Source organism: Brugia malayi (genome assembly GCF_000002995.4).
Source record: "Brugia malayi strain FR3 genome assembly, contig: Bm_008, whole genome shotgun sequence".
Lineage (NCBI taxonomy): Eukaryota > Metazoa > Nematoda > Chromadorea > Rhabditida > Onchocercidae > Brugia > Brugia malayi.
In genome coordinates, this window is record NW_025062285.1 from 300962 (window position 1) to 317218 (window position 16257).

The window sequence follows — 16257 nt, forward strand, 5'->3', positions numbered from 1 at the left end:
TCCTCTCCTCCCCCTCTTTCCTCCTCTCGACAACACTACTGAATGAATATATGGATGCTTGATATGGTACGGTAACTAATTCAGAACACTCATGTATATAAAATACACACATACACACACACATGCACAGACGGGTAGACAGACAGACGTGTGCTTACTTACACGACACAAAGTAAAGTAGTTGTGGGTTGGAATGGATTGCGCATAACGAAGGGATTGATTAATTTTATATTATTTCAAGAATTTTCAGCTTGGTGTAGCTCAGAGTGAGCAGTAGTGAGGTGATAAGAAGGGAGGACAGTGATTTGAATTGCAAGTTGTGTGACAAGGGTAGTAGTGATGTAAACGGTGATGTATCTTAAGGAATTTCTGTTTAAAAAAAGGAACATATCCACAAGTTTGTAAAGTTTACTTATTTATTATAGAAATAGGAAAGTTTAAGCAACAAGAAAATTTATGGCTACATAATCACATTAATAAAATAAACATTAGTAAAATAAGTATATATTTTCACTTAATTTCTAGTGCACGCAAATTTATTTTTCTACTTCTTCTTCTATTCAATATCAGAAATGAATTGATATTATTTAATTGAATTACGTAAATTCATATTGAATATATTTCATGTAAATGTTGAATGTCTCTATAACGTAAACAATTATTTAGATAAACACATTTAAATATTTTTAAATTATACCTTACGGAAATTCTTAAGGAAAAAAGAAATGTGAGAGACACCTCAAATGAGAAATTACGATTCAATTAGTCATGGCTTTTATTTCGTTTTGATCCCACGTAAATTACATTACGTTGATAACACTTGATAATACGAATTACAAAAAATTCGATTTAAAAAAATGAAGAAATATTGTGACTGTATCTTAAATGAACTCTTTTGGAAGTGTTCTTGGTTTATTGATTAAAAAACGCATAAAAAATCTTCGAAGGATAAGTGAGTTTATATTACAGTGTTATCTTCGAATAGTATTAATCATTTCAATTGCTAATTTTAACTTTATAATTTAGAAATTACGATAAGACTAGACTTAAACATCTTAAATCTGCTCTTGACAGATAAGAGATTAAAACCTTTATAGCAGTAAAACTAATTTCTAATCTATATTTTTCTAGAACCATGATAATATGACGTGCACGATATTCTTTGCATTCAATATAAGTGAATGTATTATCCCAGTTATCTCAAGTAAAACTTGAATTTTTTTTATTTATATCATGAAAAGGATAAGAATGATATCACAGCGAATAAAAGACAAACAATTATTCCTTTTGAACATAGCCAACAGCGATGAAAATTGTACGAGTGTTGTGAAATTATCACGCAAGTAAATCTTCATTGATATTCAAATTATGCACCTTTCACTAAAATACCACCCAGTAGCTGACATCATCCAAATTTAAGGCTCAAGAAAAATCATAATTCGCTGCTAAAATCTTTGAAATCTGGAGCTTGCTCATAAACTTAATTCTGGGATCATGGTAATAGTAAGCAGGAAGTGTTGATAACTAAAAGAAGAATAGCTGATGAGAAAAGAAGTCAGTCGAGACAATTCCGAGATGAGATTTTCTTAGAAATTGAAGTAGTGGAAATGATTTAATCCTTTGAATTTTCATTTGCTAAATGCTCCTAAAACTCTCTGTTTTAAGACTGCAAACAATTAATGCTATTTAGTAGTAAAACAATGCAAATTTTAATAATCAATCACAATGCATATGCAGAAGAATACTCTGATTTAGCCAGGTAAAACTATTCCTTCACAAATATTTTCTACATTTTATTGAGAAAATTTATCGAAAACTTTTTTTTTTTTTTACATCTTCATAGATGTACCAGAATCCTGCTAACACTTTAAGGATAATTTCAATCAGGAAACTTCTTCAGTTTCCATAAATATCTAAAAATCATTGGAAAAAATGAAAGCAAAAAGAAAGAAGTGAAAGTCAGTACTTTGCATAAGTTCCATGGGATTAACAATTCCTTCGGTATTTAGTCTGTCACGCCGACTGGAATGGTCAGACATACGGTTAGCACTACGAACAGAAATTATATATATACGTACACATCGAAGCCTAATACTTTAATATGTTGATTAGTTGAAAATTTTAGCTAGCAATAAGTTTTAAAATGGATGAAATGTACACCTAGTTCCAACATCCCTTTCCTTAACAAAAAAGAAAAAGAAAAAAAAAAAGCAAGTTTGGATTCGAATCTATACTTTTCTGCGAAAGAAATATTTTAAATGATAAAAGTTCCAAATAATAACAAGTAAAAATTTCCTAGAAGTAAAAAAAAACCCTCTTCTTTTTAATAAATATTCTGCACTCAATGGGCAACTGCACAAAACATACAAATAAATTGATAATTTATCATTATACAAAATTATACATTATACAAAAGATACTTTTACTTAATAATACACGATACTGGTATCCTAATAACCGAAAAACGGTAAAGAACCTTATATATAATCGAAAAACACAAATTTCGCAAGAAAAGATTCTGAAAAAGAAACCTAACATTTCAATAGGAAAATATTACTCTAGATCCGTCACTTCAAAACATTCGCTTTCGATTAACTCGTTCAGAAATCATTGAACGCGGCAAACTGTAGGAAGTAACCGACTTTCACGGTTCCATCCTTCATGCATAACAGTAACTCCTAATCACTCAATTCCTGAAAACAAAAAAAAAAAAAGAAATTTTGCCTAAAATGCACAAAATATCGATTTAGCTTGGCTTGTTATTAATCATCTAATGACAAACAGAATAACAATTTTACTATTCCTGCTGTTTACAAACGTTTGATTAGGTATAATGGAGCTCCCATTACCATTGCGAAAATGACTTAACATCTTTACTACTGGCACTTCTCCTGAATAATTCAAGTCCAATTAATGGAACATAAACCTGTCATAATAAACCTAAAAAAAAAAACACTAATAATATATACAAAAAAGAGAACCATACAAATGTATCAATCACTCTAATAGTAGAATCACTCAACTATTTATTTTTATCTTCTTTCTCACTCGGGATGAGCACTGGCAAAATAGGTAAATCACTGGAACTATCCGAATCACTGTCGTAATTTGAGTCCGAATTTGAATTACTGAAGTGCAAACATTAGACCAAAATTCATCTAATTATTGAAATGATTTTCACAATTTCCAAGGTAAATCAAATAAATCCAACTTTCAAACAATAAGTAAAAGAAATTTCTTATGACTTAAGATGAATTGCAACCTGTAGAAACAATTTTCTTGTTTTATACAAAGCTATTACTCTACAGTTCATACGAGTTCAATTTTTTAAATGGCTACTCTTTTGCTTTGTGTTCTACTTAATATAGGCTAAAATACAAGCCATACCATATTGAAATGTAAAATTCCGAATCATTTTAATTTCCACCAAACGGAAGTAATTTTTCGGCAGCAACAGATCAATAAATTTGACATAACTCAAAGTAATAACTATGCAAACCTTGAAGATGCATAATTCGCCATTCCAGGAAGAACACCAATTACTTTAAGTGCAGACGGAAAGGTTATACTGTCTGACATGACACTTAGCGGTCGTTTCTCAATACATTTGTCCATTCCAACATCACTGAATCATGAGCTGATGAAGCCAAAGAAATACAAAATTTACAGATTTCAAGAAAAATAGTGAATGAGCGAAATTTCTTCTAGCTTAAAAACTTTGGAGAAGATATCTTAATTATTAGACAAAAAAGAATTTCAAAGTCACGGATACCGCTCATTAAATTTTTAAATTTATAAATACAATAATCTTTAAAATTGAAAAAACTGGAGGAAGAATACACACCTTTTTCTTTTAACCGCCATACGAAGTATAGCAGCCTGTTTATTTTCTTTTGGTGCTATACCACCAGTTGATTTTATACGTAAATCTGATATTGATGGTCCATTTTCTTCTACGCTTTTACGTGCTTGAGCACGATCAATTTCGCTCAAAAGCGCTTTTTCTTCCTGAAAATTAATCCTAAATTTAGGTTTCTCGTTAAGGATGAAATCACTCCTTAATTCCTGCAATTATTACTCAACTTTCAAAAAGTGATCGACTGATTGTATCAATATTATCAATTTATGAAAAGTAAAGAATTGCTTCAGCGAGAGATGCTTTTAAACTCACAAATCCTTAACTATTTCTTCTCAATTATTCTCTAAAAGACTTTCCTATTGAATGAATGTTGGAATATTAGTTTAAATAAGCTAAAAAAACATCAAAAGATATCATACATCCTAGGTAAGAAAACTTAAAACCATTGACCTTACTTTTCTCGAGATCTTGCTTGGCTCTAAGACTTTCAACTCCGGAAAGAAAATCACATTCATCCGCATCAAGTCCTCTAACCATATTTCCTGAATAAAAAACAAAAATTTGTTTCAGTGATTCATAAAACATTCATGGTTTCAACTACAAAACACTTTGTGCTTTTTTGTTTTTACATTATCAACTGTCAGATATATTCAGTAAGTAATTATAAAACTTACTAAATCTATGTTCTTCTTCATACTCTGCTTGCTTTCGATCGCGAACTTCTTTTAAACGATCATACAAAGGTCTGCTGTCAACTTCTTCTTCTGGCACTTCTAAAACTCTAATTTGCAACGAAAGATATGCAACTTAAGATAAAGACACCACCAACAGTAACGATCGCTATAGTTCTCTACGTATAAATAATGCAGTTCTGGATCACAGATATTGTAAATACGAATTATCCTGATTGCTAAGTTTTTCGTGCTGTCAAGATAGTTCATTTCATATAATTTTGCAATTTTTCGCGAATTTAGTCTAGAATACTTGCTTAGGAACACTCATCTTCACATTCGACATCAAGAAAATCCTTTTATGCAGCGAATTACTGAATAGAGTTTACAATGAATCATAAAATGAAGAGACGATTCCGTTACTAATAATAATATCAAATTAGTACAAGGAAGAAGCAGTAGCACACCTTCTGGATCAGTAGGTTTCCTAACTTTGTTCCATTCTTCCTGCCGCCGTTTTTTCGCTTCATCCAATTCCTGCTCACTTATGAATCGATCGCTCATACTGGAAAAGAACAAAATACATGCAAGTAATAGAAACCACAAAATTTTATTAGTAAATAAGCAGAGAACGAATTCGATAAAATCGTATTCCGACAGTTATCACATGACAAGTGGTGCAAAGTAATAATAATAGCAAGACTTTATCACTGAAGGATATCACAAGACACATAATGACAAAGAGATCAACAAGTATGCTTGTAATTATCCTAAACATATGTTTTACTAATATGATTAGAAGCTGAAAAAAATTTTTGGCAAATATTTCATTTAAATTTATCCTTGGAATTCAATCAAATTCAATTAAAATGACGGCAAACACCAAAAAGCAAAACAACAAAAATGAAAAAGATTAAAAACTTCTAGTTCCATTTAAATCTTATTCATACAAAGTGCTTTGACTAAATTTTATAAAACAAAAAATTCCACCTTCATAAATTTTGTAATTTCTGACAAAATTTCTCATACCTAAAAAATTTATTCCATTTACTCAACATAATAAAATGCAATAGCAAAATAAAATTCAAATCTAAGCCATTAAGCTACAAATCTTCCTTCCTTAATTATTCAAACATTCGCATTAATTCCAATTCACTCTAATTCGTTCACTTCACCTTATATCCTACTTTACCACTTAATCACTAACCCCTCACACCACTGCCAATATCACATGCCTTTATCCCACGGCCACCCCTCCCCTTCCCCTCCCCCAACCACACCGAACCCCGTTCATCACTTCACCTTATAACCTACTTTACCACTTAATCACTAACCCCTCACACCACTGCCAATATCACATGCCTTTATCCCACGGCCACCCCTCCCCTTCCCCTCCCCCAACCACACCGAACCCCGTTCATCACTTCACCTTATATCCTACTTTACCACTTAATCACTAACCCCTCACACCACTGCCAATATCACATGCCTTTATCCCACGGCCACCCCTCCCCTTCCCCTCCCCCAACCACACCGAACCCCGTTCATCACTTCACCTTATATCCTACTTTACCACTTAATCACTAACCCCTCACACCACTGCCAATATCACATGCCTTTATCCCACGGCCACCCCTCCCCTTCCCCTCCCCCAACCACACCGAACCCCGTTCATCACTTCACCTTATATCCTACTTTACCACTTAATCACTAACCCCTCACACCACTGCCAATATCACATGCCTTTATCCCACGGCCACCCCTCCCCTTCCCCTCCCCCAACCACACTGAACCTCGCCCCTTCCCACTCCGTTATCACCCAATTCCTAACTACCAAGAAAATTTCGCCTTATCGTTTTGTAGTCTCCACTTCAAGAAGCCTACTGTTTCTTGCAACGCAAAAATGGAATGTAAAATGTTTGAAATTTGAAATATAATCTCATTCCTACGTGATAGAAAGCAGTTCACGTGAGAGCGCTCGTTTCTGACGTGGACAAGTTTACAGTGATTGTAACACTTTTGCATTTTCTAGATTTTTACACTAGCATCATACTCTTTTTTTGTTTGAATTATATGTGATGAATCTGAAATATGTTGTGTAAGACGTGGAAACATTTTGCAAATGTCACGTTGGGACTTAGAGCTGCTTTACGTAAGCGTTACGTAATATGGAGAGAGGAACACGTGCAGTGGTTTAATTAAGACGTATAGTTATTTAATATGATGCTGAGCAGAAAGTGAGTTATTGCTGTTAGTGACGTGAATTAAGTGAGTCATTTAGAGGTTATTAATTAGAAAGCAATAAAAAGTTATACTATTCTGTATTATAACTTGCATGAATGGTGGATAATACTGTCAAAAAATTATACAAATCACATTTAGCTTTGGTAAAGTCTTGTTAATTACTATTAGCTGCATAGTGAATTTGCAAATTCTTTTCCTTAAATTACTTGCTGTTTTTGCTAGGAAATTAATTAAGGAAAAAATCTATCAAAGTTATTGGTTATATTTTAGAAAGAAAGTTAAAATTGAAAATATTAAATGAAATTATAAGTACTAATAAAAGTCAAAATTGCAAATACTGATTTAAAAATGACATAACTGTTAATGAGAGCTAATGAGAGCATATTTGATTGCATAACTCGTCAAGCAATTTTGAATCGTTTGCATGACGAACCATGTAATTCACATTTCCTTATAAGAGTCATTCATCTGACACATTTCTGACTTCAAAACTGATTTCTTCATGTCATGTGAATGAAATCTTACTGTTTGTGTTTGTTTTTGAGAAATGAATGAAATCTTGCTTCTACGTCTATGCTATGTCTATGAATGAAATAAAGCTTTTTTTTAGTATTATATTAAGTAATATAGTAATTTCATCGATTCATTCGGTCAGGTTTAAGTGAAAAAAGCTTTGGCTTCTATTTTTTCTCGAATTAGGAAGTGTACGCATCAATAAAGATTGATTTTCGCATCATTTTTTGTGCATGTAAGTCAGTAAAGAAGTTTGGTCAATTAAGTTCATCGTAATTCGGATTGAATTTAGCATTAAATGGCTTCAAAAAATGTCATCTGTGGGGATACGAACAACGTTTCCTGGCCGTTAATTAAGTACACGAAACTTGTTGGAACACGTCTGGTAATCATTTTTCTTTTTCCTGTAGTTGAGAAAGTGGGTTTATTAAGAATAAGGTATCAACTATTGCATCCTCTTTAATAATCAGAAATATATACCTTTTAATCAGAAATATACCTTGATTTTTAGAGTGCTCAATACAAGTAAAGGCTTTCAAAATAGAGATATTATTTTCGTTGATACAGAAAAAAACGAATCTTGCACTGAGTCGTCAGAGGATAAAAGATTTTTTTACTAAACAATAATTACAATATTTCCAGGAGATCCCAGTAGCATCCGGGCAAGTAATGGCTATTACTTACAATAAAAATCGATGTTATCTTAGTGTTATGTTCAATTCATCAACACTTGAGGAGTTTTCATTGGCACCGAATCCTCGTCCAATTGTAAGAAGTAAAGAAAAGGATGTTTTCATTCAAGTTTCTTCAACGGTAACTTTTTCAACTATGTTTAAGTGAAATTCCATATAGGTATAAAATGAGCTGAGAAAAAGCCAATAGCATCGAGCACATAGCATATAATTGCTCCATGTGAAAAACGTAATAAGAATTATTGTGGTTATTCCTAAAGGTGAACTGATCCATTGCATGGATATTTTTATTAAAATAATTTCTCAAATGTTATATTTCAATTTCGACTGATAAGTTTTTCTTTCTTCAGAATGGCACAACGCTGACTAGATTTCGCATAAAATTTGCTAGATTATCAGATCATGCGTCATTTGTGGAATTTATTTCATTCTTTGTTAAAGTTTTACCACCTTCAAACCTGAATACTTCATCGGACTTTAGCCAGCCGTTATCGGTAACAACCACTAATTGATTGTTCAAGTATCGATACAGTTGATACAAATATTTAGACATTGATTTCAGCACTCAGATAAACATAACCATTTACAAATCACTGATTTGTATGTATACAAAGTAAGTTTGAACAAATTTGATATTTTATACGATAATCATTTTGGCATTTATTGCAGCAGGGCTATACTGAAATGAAGTCATCTCAAGAAAGCTCTCAACTTAGTTTATTTAGCAGCGATTCTTCTTCGCAAAAATCGATGTAAGGAACACTTTTTTGTCGGCAAATTAAAAGTATATTTTCAAGTATAGATTATTGCTACAGAATTAATGCTACGTATTCTTTGTCAGGAATGTTACTACCATTCTTCCTCCAGAACCAATCTCTGACTTTTACCCGATGCAGAATCCGACTACCCATACTTCGTTATCTGCGGTACTATTTTTGTTTACTTTTCTTTTCATTTGTTCAGTTTTACTTCTAATTCTTTTTCTTTTTTTTCAATTCCTATTTAATTCTTTTTTTTTTCAATTCCTATTGTTAGTATATATCTTTGCCAGAAAACTAAAAATTTATTTTCTTTTCAAACCGCCAAGTCTAGTGCTTCCAATGCTTCATGCTCAGCAAGTTTTCTTATCGTTTTGGTCTTTTAACCTAAATGTTTGACAATTGAAGTCAAAATTGTACAGAGAATATTTGTTTTAGGATTTTTTCTTTTACATCCATTCTAATTTAAAATTTATCAAAAATTTTGTAGTCTTTATTGGTTAATAAGAAATGAAAGAATGTAAAGCTCATAATTTTCAATGCAATTTGGTAACTCAAGAGTACCTTTTTTTATTATCTATTTATTCTCATAAATTCTTCTAAATAGTGTTTCAGAGTTTGATCGATGAGAAAGTTTATGAAGTGTTGAAACCTATGAAACATCCAGCAGTTCAGCGTTGTTCCGAATCTTTCGAAATCTCTCCAGTGTCTTTTTCTCAAGTTTGTAAATTCCATTATTTATCTGAAACCGGAAGTTTTAATTAGAAATTCAAATTAATTAAAAATTCCTGAAAATTTTAAGGTTTCAAATATTTTGTTATACTAAAGTTCTGAAGCCTAAAATTTAATTTGATAAAAAAAAGCTTATTTAATTCATGAAATTTTGTATATAAACATACAGTTATTTCAACTTCAGAGTTCTGGTGCGAAATTATTGAATTGTTTAAAAACTTCAAAAACTACCGATCAGGCAGTTCCTTTTAGCACTAATGATGTAAGTATTTTTCTTGATAAATATTTCGCTTTAATGATCGCAATTATTTTTCTTCAAAGAAAAAAAAATATCTAAACGTTTGCTTAGTAACTGCTTGTTTTATGTAACAGAATAGTTGGTTTACTGTTTGCCATTTTACATTTATGATCAAAATGTTTTGTTGACTGACAACTATTTCGAAAAGCCATTTCGAGCATTATTATTGAAGCACAGCAGATTATCATTTGTTACAAAATTATATCGAATCTCTTTTTAAGATGGAAATAGTAGCCACTCAGCCTATTGTGGATTTATCATCAGCGACACAGTTTAGTACAGTGTCCGACAAAAATTATGGACAAGAAAATAGACGAAGTGTGGTTGGTGATTATTTTATGCTTTTTCTATTTTTATAGGGACATATCAGAAATCTATCGATAGTTTTCGCATTGTTTTGCCTTATAACGAAGATTAATGCCTTAAAGTGATGTGCTTTATTTGAATGATATGCATTGTCCTTCGAAACATTATAACTCTTCTTCCTTTCTAAGTGATACTAAAGAATTTTGAATTTAATCAGGATCCTTCCTGATGTTGGGACAACCAGAATCCTTCCTGCATTATGTATATGTTGTCTCTAAGAATGAGCATCGTCAACCCTTAAGCATCAGCTTTAATTTTTTTTATTATTTTGAAACTTCTGGTAATATTATTAATTGCCTTTCACCAATTCTGCGTCATTAACACTCTCAGTGTATGGGTAATCCGATTTAATTGTGTGAGAGAATTATACTAAGTCAGAAGTCAGAAGATAGAATTTCAAAAATTCAGTTATGCTAATTTTTGGTTTTTGTAAGGATGTCCAAACTGAGTACTGCTTATCGATCAGCGATCTATTGAATGATTCATCATTACTTGAGGAATATTTGACGGCAAAACTTAAGGACCATCAGTTCATGCAACTCGTTGAGAAGTGTTCACAAGTTTATAACACAGTTTTTTATACAAGGAGAGGTTGCTTTCAATGTTTTCTATCTTTCACGCTCCAGTTTTTAATTCCATTTTTCCGGTTTTGTCAGCGGCATAGTTTGAAAGATAATTTTTCAACATTTATTCAAAAAATTTCTTTTTCTATTTTCTCAATGATATTCATTTTGTGATCATCATGATAAGATATATTTTCTTGCTGAAATTATTTCGATGATATTGAATGCTGCATAACCTTTCAGCTGTATCTGATAATACGTCTTCCATCGAAGCAGCGATTCCTACAAAAATGCGACATTTCAACAAATAATGAATTGATCGTTATTTCATGTAATGAAGTAATTAGTAATAATTTGAACTGCTTAGTGATTAGTAATGATTTATATACATTATTCTAGTAACTTATGTATCTCACAAATTGTCATAAATGCCACACAGTTATATTCGTTGAGTATTTAATCAAGATTTGTCCTTTTAAAAAATTATATTATTTACTAAAGAAAAAATTCATTACATTTATTATGCTAGGTTTCATTTAGTTTTATGCCTAGTTTTCTACTAATGAATTCTATTAATTGGAACTGCTCAGATATTCTAGATTTAGATTAGTGGCTTGACGGTTTTGATTAAAAAAGTGACTTGAACTATGTATTGACTGTGAATTTTGGCCTTCTTTTTAAATTTGATCATTTTAGTTAGTTCCTGTTTTACTTTCTAATTAATTCATTTTCAGGGTTTAGAATGGCAAACGGAATTTGCTAGGCTAATAATAATGCTTTCTGTGAAGATTGTGTATTTTACAAATCAACGTGTTCTATTCAAGATTTTTTTGATATTTCTGTAATATTCATCCATTTTAATTTGATCGGTTTTACTGTTTTTTTTTTTTTTTTTTTCTTTTTTTCCGAGATCGTTGGACTTAATTTTGACTTTTTCGGTCAAAATTCTAATTTATTGGACCGATAATAATCCAATTCATACTGTTGTGTATTATATGCTTTTAATCTTGTTGTTCTTCTCAGTCTGTTTAATAAATGATAAATAAAATTGAAGTTGTGAAAACAACAAAATTTTTTTTGCCACAAATATTCGTATAGTTTGCTATCCTTTACTAGATGAAATAGAAATCATTAACCATAAAAGGAATGAATGTAAATCAACTGTTAGCATTAATGATTTCCTTTTCCATTATCAGTCATTTCCTTTCTTTTTTTTTTTGAAAAGATTAAAGCAAATGAAGGAAGAAAGAGGAAGTGAGCTATTTTTCATCCTTAGTTTATTTCATTTTAGGCTAATTTTCTGGCTTAAATTTATTAGAATCAATGGTTAAAGCATTATTTTTTTGATGCCATCGTTTGTTTATCTATTGATATATTTCGGTAGCATACCTCAATCATTTTATTTTACCTTTTGATTCTTTTTTTAAATTGTTCCGGATTTACTCGAACTATTTTCTTCCTGATAGAACGTTTCAAAACTGCTAGCACTCAAAAATAGCAAAAGTAAAAACAAACAGGAAGGACGAGTGAGAACATATTGAATTAGCTGTTATTTATCATTCGTCAGTAAACTGATTCGTCTTATTTTGACATTCCGGATATCCTAAATCGTAAACACATTTTACAACAAACGTATGTATTTTAAACATTTTGCAATAAAAGGCAGTTTATATTTCTTACAAAAATTTCAGGCGATCCATTTTAAATTCATTCGTTACTGAAAACTGATTTCAATTTTTAAAAAAAAAAAAATAATAAAAATTGGTTTTAAGTTATTATAAAATTGGATTTGTTATTAAAAGGAAAAGTTCCAATTTTTTGGACAAAACTAGAATAAACATGAAATATTTCAATTGCAAATTAAACGAAATATAATTACAACTACTAAAATTGTTAATTTTCTACTACTTTAATATATTAATATTTGAAAGTTGAAAGTATCTCGTCGATCCATCGATAATTTCAACTACAATTAAATGAAATTGAAATGTATTTTTTAATCCTTTGTTTTTTTAATTTTTGAATAAATTTTGCTTTTTTATTACAAAATTCTTTTTTAGTGATCAAAATTGAATTTTAATTAATTGTGTAGATTGAACAGAGTTATGCAAAGCGTAAGTGCAACCTTCTAATGAGAATTTTGTTTGTTGAAATGAAAGTGTTCAGATACATATATGAATTCTTCCGTTTTAAAAACACATTTCACTTCATTCGATGGAAGTTGAATTGAAATGAAATGAAATTCTTTTTATGATTTTTAATGAAACAGGTAAAAGGATAAAGTTTAAAAGTGTCCTTTTGTTTCTCTCTTTTCCAATTTAAAGTAAAGGCAAAAATATGAAAAATTAAATATTGAAATTGCGACTTAAAATCTGAATATTTGCAAAAGTACCATTGAAATGAAAAAAAACCATTAAATATTCATTTCCAAAAAAAATTTTTTTTTTTTTTTTTTTTATTCTTTGTTGTGGAAATGAGAAAAAATCGTTTGCAAATTAAATTCAAGCATTAATTGTAATTGTATTTCTCTAAAATTTTATTCAAATTAAAATCACTTCTAAATGTTCATTGAAATGAAATTCATATTCTCATATTAGCAGAATATCTAACCTTCGCAGATTGTTTTACGCTTTTTTAAAATGAAATGACGCTTTCTTCAAATGAAAAATGCCTATTAATCTTATTTAATAGCCTATAAATTTTATGTATTTCTTTTTAAAAATGAATTTTACTCATAAATCTGACATATATAACAATTGCACTCACAAATTATAGTTGTGCACCATTTTAAGTTCAATTGAATGGCAATAAAAGTGAAATCAAGCAATTCAGAATAAAACTGAAATTAAAAAGAAAAAGAAAAAAGTGAAAATAATTGTTTCACTTGAAACAATTGCTTAAATTAATGCAATTTAACGATTAATTTGTCACTTTTCTGTTTGTTTGTTTGTTTGTTTTTCTTTCTTCCTAATGTGTCCTAATTTGTTGGAAAAAAAAAAGTGAAAAGTTTGTAAAAAATGAGAACTTCGCGTAAATTCATTAATAAAATTTAAATGGAATTAAAATTTAATTATTAAAAATTTGATAGGTTCTTTTCAAATTTTAGTTTTGGTACAAATTTTCATTTAAAAAACAAAAAAAGACAAAGTATTTAGATTTTTTTTATTCACTTTTTTGATGAATTTTGCAACTTTCATTTAATAGCATATAATTTGTTATTCAATTAATTTTATTTTTTTCTTTTTGGATTTAATATTATCAAATTTCAATTTTCGATTTAAGTTTTATGAGTGAAAGAAATTTTTTTTTTCTTGCATAAATGCATTATTTTATTTCTTATAACTTTTTTGTGTTCATTTTCACATTCATCACGCATTTTTATTTTCCGTTTTTCCTGAATGCATTATTTCTGGTTGTGATTAAAATGCACTTTTAGCATTTCACATTTCAATAAAATATTACAAATAATAAGTTTAAACTGACAACGCTTTTCATGCTGAATAATTTCTTTTGTGATAATGCAATTAGTTATTTCGTTTCAAGTTGAGGAATTCTATTAATGATAAGCGTACACGTACACGTACGTATACTAAAATCAAAGCAAAATTAAAATTAACAAATTTGTATAATTGCTTAGTAAAGCGAATATCGTGGCATCCTTTCTGTTTAATTTTTATTTTAAATTTTGATTTCATATCTATTTATCAATTTATTTTATGACAATAAAATAAGAATAGTAAATATTAATGGTTATTTCATTTCATTTCATTTCGTTTTTTTTTCTTTTTTTTAGATCTGCAATATTTGCAATAAACAATTGATAAGATTTATGATAAGAAAAACAATAAAGGAAAATAAATGTTGTCGAAGCATTTATTTGTAATGAATAAAAAAAAAAAAATGGTTTGGAAGAATAAAATTTATGAAGAATGAAATTCAATAAAAAATCAAAAAATTAGAGTTTCAAAGCTTTAATCTTTTCTTTTTTAAATTTTGTTTCTTTTTTTGTGTTTTTTTTTTTTGAGTATTTTTAAGTTTTTTCTTTATTGTCTTATCCAAATATAAGTTATGTTGTAATTTCTTGAATAGCAGTAATTAAAATGAAACATAAAATGCAAATAAATATATTGAAAACTTATCTTAATGCAACTTTTCAAAAACAAAAAAAACTACAAAATTCATTCATATTAAAATGAATAGTTTATTACAAATGTTTTCTAATATTTTAATTAATCATTTTGCTATTAGTCTGTGAATTAATTTTGAAAATAATAAAAAATTTTTTGTAAATGGCAAAGATAGCAGTCCGTTTGGTTCAATTTTCCTTACAAAAAAGATTTTACAATAAATTTTTGATTTGCTAACTGTTACGAATTGTTTACTTTAAAAACAGATTGTTTCATCTATCACAGATTATAAACAGAACAATAAGAGAAAATCATTGGATAATATTAACAAATTTAAAATTTTGCAACTTTTAAATCTTCAAAAAGGACTTTTTCTTTTTCTTTTTTATTTACAAAATTTGCATCACAAATGATTTTTCTAAATTTATGAAATTAAGTGGATTTTAAGCTATTTGATATTCCTAATGATAAATTATGCATAATACACTTGCGAACTTTCTTCTATTTCTATTTTTTTTGCACTAAAATGCTTACTAAAAAAGCGACGCTTATATGTGTGACAAATATTTTTTATATTTCTGATGCAATAACTGATAATAATAAATGAATAATAATAAATAATAAGTAGTAATAATAACAATAACGATAGTACTACCAATAATAATAATAATAATAATAATAATAATAATAATAATAATAATAAACAAGTCAATAAATGTTTTCTCATCCAACAAAAAGAGATTATGAAAAAAGTTCAATTTTTGTTTTTTCAAGAAACCAATTTAGTTTTTCTTTTTTTTCAAAGTAATTCTAGCAATTCCTTTTTATAGTAAGTACATAATTTAAGTTAGATAAGTTTCGAATTTCACATTAACAGTTGGTATGTAATTATATATATATATATGTATGTTTTCTCTTCGCTTTTTCTTCTACTTTTTAGTTTCAGATTTTTTTTAGTTTCGCAAACATTCCAACTGTTTGCCATCTGTTTCATTAATCTTTTTTTTTTCTATAAATAATGAAAGAACAATTCAGTTGCTAAAAAGTTTTATTTTCCCTTTTCTCTTTTTTCAATTTGTATAAAATTTATAAAAAAATTAAAATTGATGAATGAAAGAAAAATACTGTAAAAGGAGATGAAATATAACAAAGTAGAATGAAAGAGACACATAAGAGTGAAGAAGAATCGAGAATGAGACTAAAGCGATCGAAAGTGGCAATAGTGGTGGTAGTAGTAGTAGTAGCAATAATGTGGTAGTGGCGGTGATGGCAGTGGCGGTGATGGCAATGGCAGAGGCGGTGGTGGCGCTGCTGGTGGCGGCGGTGTTTATATAAAAAAAGAAGGGCGGTCGATGGAGAAATTTTGTGAGCGCTATTGGTATGCTCGATTGAAGCCTATTTATCACTTGTAGTAGCATTGGTATGACACGAAAG

The 16257-nt window shown here is 29.3% G+C and overlaps 2 protein-coding genes across 4 annotated transcripts; one reads left to right on the forward strand and one right to left on the reverse strand.

The window, feature by feature from the left end:
- Nucleotides 1-2686: 2686 nt before the first annotated feature.
- On the reverse strand, nt 2687-5094 carry Bm2353 (the record flags this gene model as incomplete). 2 transcript variants are annotated; one of them, XM_043082758.1, is made up of 8 exons in its annotated part: nt 2687-2693; nt 2819-2891; nt 3049-3128; nt 3500-3625; nt 3845-4008; nt 4310-4401; nt 4534-4632; nt 4998-5094. In XM_043082758.1, the coding sequence occupies 8 exons, from the start codon at nt 5092-5094 to the stop codon at nt 2687-2689; spliced, it is 738 nt and encodes a 245-aa protein (XP_042938692.1). The 2 variants fall into 2 exon arrangements, with proteins under 2 accessions (XP_042938692.1, XP_001895884.2); XM_001895849.2 differs by lacking the exon at nt 2819-2891 and having other exon boundaries at nt 2693; nt 3024-3128.
- Nucleotides 5095-7585: 2491 nt separating this feature from the next.
- Bm11468 (Uncharacterized protein) lies at nt 7586-11007 on the forward strand (the record flags this gene model as incomplete). 2 transcript variants are annotated; one of them, XM_043082759.1, is made up of 10 exons in its annotated part: nt 7586-7672; nt 7930-8100; nt 8330-8473; nt 8649-8731; nt 8821-8905; nt 9353-9457; nt 9654-9731; nt 9989-10090; nt 10568-10724; nt 10940-11007. In XM_043082759.1, the coding sequence occupies 10 exons, from the start codon at nt 7586-7588 to the stop codon at nt 11005-11007; spliced, it is 1080 nt and encodes a 359-aa protein (XP_042938693.1). The 2 variants fall into 2 exon arrangements, with proteins under 2 accessions (XP_042938693.1, XP_042938694.1); XM_043082760.1 differs by lacking the exon at nt 8330-8473.
- Nucleotides 11008-16257: the final 5250 nt, after the last annotated feature.